This window comes from Carex rostrata, chromosome 22, assembly GCF_964058835.1.
Source record: "Carex rostrata chromosome 22, lpCarRost1.2, whole genome shotgun sequence".
In the NCBI taxonomy this organism is placed as follows: domain Eukaryota; kingdom Viridiplantae; phylum Streptophyta; class Magnoliopsida; order Poales; family Cyperaceae; genus Carex; species Carex rostrata.
The window spans coordinates 5,847,228-5,853,824 of record NC_135939.1 but is presented as its reverse complement, the minus strand read 5'-3'; the positions used below and the strand labels follow the sequence as shown (position 1 = coordinate 5,853,824).

Genomic DNA, 6,597 nt, shown 5'->3' with positions numbered 1-6,597 from the left:
ATGTCTATTTGGCTGCTTGTTAGTTTGTTGCATGTATATGTCTATTTGGCTGCTTGTTAGTTTATTGCATATATACATACTATTGCACAAGGTTCAGCATGCTCAGCCTAACTTGAACCCATTAGCTCATTCTTTTTTTTTTTTACTTTCCTTGAAGATGCACAATTTCATTAATGGCAACATCACCCAAAAGAAAAAAATAAAAGTAAAAACAGGAAATAACAATAAACACTAATTAATTAATGAATATTACAACAAGGGCGTGCATAAAAACAACTTACAAATTGCCATATCATCTACACATGCACATTTCTACTGAGAATTAAACCATCACACTAATCCTTCATGTTGAAAAAGAGTCTATCTTGCAAGCCCTGAAGTATTTATGATGAAACATTATAAACATCAGAAATACTTGTAGCAAAAACCAAGAACATCAAATTAAACCTTGTGTTTTGCACATACAATATAGTAAGCTGATATTGACATATTTATGTTAACATTTCTGGTACTGGTACCGGTTAAAAATTGGATGAGGGTTAGATCTGTAGTTTTACCCAGATGTACCACAGTTACCACAAAATCTACTAAAAGTTTGTAACTGCCAGTAACATGAAGTCCCAATCTGATTATGACAATTATCATAGTGCTATCTGACAATCAACTATATGAAACCTCTATTTGAACCCCATTAAAATTGAATTATGAGAAAATTCATTAACTAATATATAATATGTTTGCATTTCAAGTTTTGTTTTAACTCGATTTTAGATATACTCAATGCATTGATGTCAGAGATTCTACAATTTCATCCAAACGAAAGACTAAAATGCTTCAATTACTCAAATCTCATGTTTTAAACCCATTAAAATTTCAAAAGAATTTAGAGTTATATAATTTGCTAGACTAGTAAATATGCATTATCTACTCATCATCTCAGGTTAAAAAATCCCAGGGGCTTAGATAATTTACTAGACTAGTAGATATGCATTATATAAGTTGAATGATGCTTAGATTGGTAGTTTTATCACCCATGGCCCACTTCCTGGGTCCGCCCCTGCAAAATCCACTAAAAGTTTGTAACTACCACTTACATGAAGTCCCAATTTGATTTTGACAGTGACCGTGCTATCTGACAATCAACTATACAAAACTTCTATTTGATCTTTAGTCCCTACATAAGATCCACCATAAAAAAGAACCCCCCCCAACCCCCACCCAACACACAAACACACAAGAGAACATATAGTTATAAAATAAATAATGAGATGGAGGGAGAAAAAAAAATATTACAAGTTTGACATGAGCTAGAAGGCATGGCAAGTGAAGCATCCGCTGAGTGAAGCCCTCTGGCCATTTCTGTGGAAATGTGGGACCTGTTTAGAGCCTCTCGAGAGCTTTTGGGTTTGGTTGGAAGAAGTTTGTGTTTGTGTGCGCATTTCCTGTGCTCTCTTCTGTGCAAATTTGAGCTTATTCAAAATCTTGTCCATTGATGACGATCTCTTCCTTTCTAATTTCATCTGGCCATTTAATAAAGAGTTCCTATAAGAGCTATTACCGCTGAACTACTTCATTTATGGCAGTTGAAAGCTTAGTTGATTCTAAATCATTAACTACAAATCGACACTCCAAAAAAAAGGCACAGCGCCATACCAGAATATTGGTATTTAATACTGTTTGGAGAATATCAGTACTCAAAATAAAATTTTACAGGTACAATTTTAACAACCATCAGTCAGTTCAGTTGTTGTTGCCCAAAACTCATATTGCTTCTACCTGGACCAGTAGACAATTGTTTTTGTACTGGTGGCTTCTCTGTATTGCGGATGAAACTTGGGCATAATGGGAAAATTGCAGCTTTAGGTTCTACTAACAGTGGCAATGTAATTAAAAGAGAGAGAGAGGAGGAGAGACCACTAATTTCTCTATAGCTGCTTCTGCTTTGACCTTTTGCATACTTTCCCATGCTGCAATCTTGGCTTCCTCTGTCTCAAACCTTACAAGTAATAAAAAGAAGAAATACTAATTTGAATTGGACATATTCTTTTATGATATGAAGCATCTTTAGTACAGCAGTAAATTTCAGAAAATTAAAATATGAAAAATAATGGAATTTCTAATATACTTTGTGAGTTATGGTCAGAAAGTTTGTGTCTTCATGTGTTTCAAATCAAATACAATTATTTGGTGGTTCAGCAAAAAGTAGATTTTAGTGGTTAAAAACATTTTCAATAAGAGATATACATAGAGCAAATTTATCTTCTGTAAGCAGGTATATGATATTTGCACATTTTGTAAGGGTATTCGTGATATTAATTATTAACTGGAATGGTATTCATATTGTTTGACATTATGCCAAGTACATGTAAAGAAACAAAAATAATAACATACTTTGAGATGCAATTGGCATTTTTGGTGACCTGCCAAGGGGAGGCCTTGGCCTCGACAGTTCGCCTCTTCCACTCTATAATATTTGTCAAACATTTGTCAGGCCCTTGAACAACATGCTTCTTAGACCAACGGGTCAAAGTGACCCGGTTATCTGCTTGAAAGCTGTTCTCTATCTGGAGCTCAGTGAAGTGGCTCTCCAGCTCCTCTTCAATCTGATTGGCCATGGTTGATTTCGAACTGGAGATAAATAAGGGTGTAGCTTTTGGAGATGAGTTGGCACTCTCACATGGGCTTGTTTGTGTAGCAACGTCTTTTCTAGTATTTTCAATTCTGTCATCTGCATATCAAAACAATGTATGATTTGGTTCTTTTATTGGTTCCACTGGAATTTTAAAATCGGGTATGTAGTATAAATATGTTGGTCTATCTACTTCTGGAAATTAGATTGCTTACATCTATCCTTTGACAATTCAATACTGCAGTCCAATAGAATGGATTAAATTACAAATTTGACTAAAATTGTTGAGTGTTAATGTTTTTCTTGATTTTTGTTTAAATTTGATTTAGAATTTGGTGAGATTGATTAAAATAATTCAAGTATATAAGCTAATTTTGCCCACTGATCCGATCCGGTAACCCGAAACTTTTTGCCCATCCCGACTCAAATCCTGGCTATGCCATTGATTGGTTCCGTAGGCTTGTTTAGTGGGTAGTTCAAATTGTACAAGGATTTAAATCTAAGTTAAAACTATTAAGCATCTTGTTCATGGTACAAAATAAATATTCAATACAACAGTTGTTAGCCATTATGACGCATGTACTACTCAAATAAGGACAAAAAATAAAGCAAGAAAGAGTAAAGCTTGAATAAATGATCCCGGTATTGTATAATAGTACCCAACTAGCATCAGGTTGGTCTTTACCACTACTGCAATATCAAATTATTAACTTCACTACAGTCTCAATGCCAGTACCAAAATAATTTACTTTGGCTTCTGGTTAAAAAGGACTAACTAAAAATGGGTACAGAAAAAAAAAAAAAAAAAATAGAGGTGATTCTAAAATTAACCTTGAACACTGCCTCTTGAGCTCGGCAAAGAGCATGAAGACTCGAGTGGCGTATCGATCCAGTCACTTACACTTGCACGGTTGGGAAATGACGCACGGGCTGTGCAATTTCTACCACTGGGCTCGCCTTCTGGGATCAGAACCCCAGCCCAAAGCGGTGAGCTTTTCACAAAATTCCCTACTCTGCTATTGTTGAATACTTGAGTAGATGGGGAGGACATCAAACCTGCCTCATCAGACCCGAGGGGACCACTTTTCGACTGGGGTCGTCTCCTGTTAAACTTGGGCACGTGGGTCCTATGAACTAGCTCACCAGAAACTGGACTGAAGATCCATCTCTCGGCATCTTCCCATTTAGATGGCAAGTTTCTCCCTTTGTTGAAAGGTGTTGCACGGTTATAACTCTGACGGCCAAGTGGGACCCGTTCAGAGTGCCATCCAGGCTGGTGCGGGTAGACATGTGTGCCTGGGCTGTGGAAGTTAACTGAGCCCTTATTATTCATTACTCCTAAGCCAACAAAAGGGGATAGTGCTGCCACGTCAGCACTGATGTGGCCGTTGAGGTCTAGTGAAGCAGGTCGTTGCCGGGACAACTTTCTAGTGATTTGTGGGATCGATTCCTGTGGATATCTCCGGTTCTGGCATTCTAACAAACAGTTGATGAAAAGTGAAAATCAGGGTAAATAATACTTGGAGCAAAATGCCAAAAAAAAAAAAGTGGGATTTAAGATTTTTACCTTTGACTTTGTCAGATAAGAAATTTTGTGATGGGTCTTGGTTTTCTTGTTGAAAAGCTGGATCTCTCGCCTCTGGAAAAAGAGATACAGCAAGAAAGTTAAAATTTCAAAACTAGCACAAATAATGCACATTTCTGAGTTTTAGATGAAACTGGAAAAGGTGTTGAGGAGGGGGTCAGAATACCAATAATTTGTTTCTCCTTTTCTTGAGCTGGATCTGATACTGGTAGTACTGGTACCGGGCCATTGGTGCACTCGCCTCGTGCCAAACTCTGTAACGTGTGGAGAAGTGGGTCACCGCTTTGAGACAAAAAAAAAACCCCAAAATTCTAATTCAAGTGGAAACAAAAAACACAAGCTACCAAAACCCATAAGATAAGGTTTAAACTACCCTTAATTGAAGCCCAATTTAATTAACAATTATTTCGTTTTCCATAGATTAATCTTGTATTTCATAAAGCTAACCAAATGTATATATCAACAGAGTTGCGCAAAAAACAGAGCTATTAAAAAAATTAAACTGAGAATGAGAATGAGAATGAGAATGAACCAATAGTTCATCGTCTTGATCAAACACAGAGCCAGATGTTTCATCGGAAGATTGTAGAAATGTATCGGAGCTGCTTTCTTTTTCTCTCTTTCTCCTCCTCCTCTTCCTCCCATCTCCCAATCTCGAGCGCCTCTTCTCCACCGTTAACTCTGCCCCTGGCATTCTATTGTTCTCTTTTACAGATAGTTGCTGTCGTCTGGACTAGGAGACAGAGAAAGGTAGCTAGAGAGAGTCTCGTTTAGTAATGGCGGGTGTGAAGCTTTCTATGAGCTTTCCGTTACTAAATAGTAATAACTTATAGGACAATATTTCATATCCACCCCCAGGAAGATTTTATTTGTAAAGTTCTATAGTTTTTTCTTTAAGAAATGTGGATCCGCAACCAGCTTTTATTGTAAAGTTGTATAATTTTGATCATCAGATCACATAAGATAAATATAATGCTTTACTTTTAAGACTAGTTTTAAAATTTTAATGAGTAAAAATATATTCATTAATAAATTTACTTCTATATCTTGCTTAATTTTTCTATCTGACAAAAACTTGATGTATTGGAGCTTAATGCAGATCTCAATAAAATGTAATTGATGTATGGATCAGTGTTATAAAAATCGTCCGTTTAGGTTGATTAATCGACCGATTAGTCGTTGGCAGTGATCAAATTATTATGAATTTTTCGACTAATCGACTGATTATTTTCAATTATTCCCGATTAATACGACTTTCTATCCGACCAACGACCGCATACCGTTATTTACAACACTTGTATGAATATAGGCATTGCATAGAAACAATTTTTTTTTTTTTTTTTTTGTGATTGATCACTGAAGTTCTATGAATTTAGCTTATTATCTATCAATCCTTAATAAAATGCTCTAACCTTTGAAGCACATAAATGGCGAAATTGACACTGAAAATATGGAAGTAAATCAGCAAACGTGGTCAACTGAGAAAGCTACCTGAGGGCATTTTTGTCAGGAAATATTGGTCGGATTTCGGTGTGGACTTTTCTGACAATGATTGTCTTGTGTTTAGGGGTACGTGGCATCTAGATGGCTCATCTTGTCCTGGCACAACTACGGAATATTATAAAAAATTTAATTAATAATTATTATTACGAATTAAAAATGAGTTAAATGATAGGAGAAAACGACAAAAATGATCACCAAGCCGTCCAGCGTTGCTATTTAATTAAGGGTTGTGTAGGGAGGACACAAAAATCAATTGCTGAGATTCTTCGCTGATGTGTACTAAATATTTTTGGTTGGAGTTGGGTAGAACCGTAGAAGCAACTTAAATAATTCCAAATTCATTAGTAAGAGCAGTGTAATAAAATGCATTTTATGCAGCTGCATGTGCTGTCACATATACATATTTGATTGTACTATGTCTAAAAACTCAGAATGCGGTTAATATATGTGGTTTCATATATGTGGCCGAATATTTAATTGTATATTCAACCGTATATTTTTACTGTATATTCAATCGCATATTCAACCGCATATTATCGCATACTTATTTGTATGATACTGAATATTACTGTATATTATCACATACCGCATACTGCATATTACTGCTTATTGCCACATATTACCACATACTTGTTTATATACATGAATTTTCATTTTAAAATTTGCATATATAAGTATGCATAAAAATTCGCATATGCGATGACATACTGCATATGCATTATGTAGTGGCCTTTCACATACCGTATAGAAACTGTATTTAATAACATTGAATAGGAGCAGTAACAGTGACAAAATTGAGTTAATTGAGTCAATTTGAAAATTATAGCTATTCGTAACAAATCATATTTTTTTTCTAACAAACTCAAAATATGAGTATAAT

General features: G+C 35.5%; 1 protein-coding gene across 1 annotated transcript; it reads right to left on the bottom strand.

The window, feature by feature from the left end:
• Window positions 1–206: 206 nt before the first annotated feature.
• LOC144573960 (uncharacterized) lies at window positions 207–5,070 on the bottom strand. Its single transcript, XM_078323750.1, has 8 exons — window positions 4,747–5,070; window positions 4,381–4,468; window positions 4,197–4,268; window positions 3,461–4,105; window positions 2,392–2,728; window positions 1,915–1,996; window positions 1,294–1,520; window positions 207–374 (listed from the first exon to the last, which is right to left on the bottom strand). Exons 1-7 carry the CDS (start codon window positions 4,906–4,908, stop codon window positions 1,308–1,310), a joined length of 1,599 nt encoding a protein of 532 aa, XP_078179876.1. The 5' UTR covers window positions 4,909–5,070; the 3' UTR covers window positions 207–374; window positions 1,294–1,307.
• Window positions 5,071–6,597: the final 1,527 nt, after the last annotated feature.

Excerpts from the sequence above, each read along its gene's own strand:
- LOC144573960 (XM_078323750.1), bottom strand. The coding sequence starts at position 4,908 with ATGCCAGGGGCAGAGTTAACGGTGGAGAAGAGGCGCTCGAGATTGGGA. Across the intron at positions 4,269-4,380 it reads AAAGGAGAAACAAATTATTG|AGGCGAGAGATCCAGCTTTT; the intron begins GTATTCTGACCC and ends CTCTTTTTCCAG. Across the intron at positions 4,106-4,196 it reads CTTATCTGACAAAGTCAAAG|AATGCCAGAACCGGAGATAT; the intron begins GTAAAAATCTTA and ends ACTGTTTGTTAG.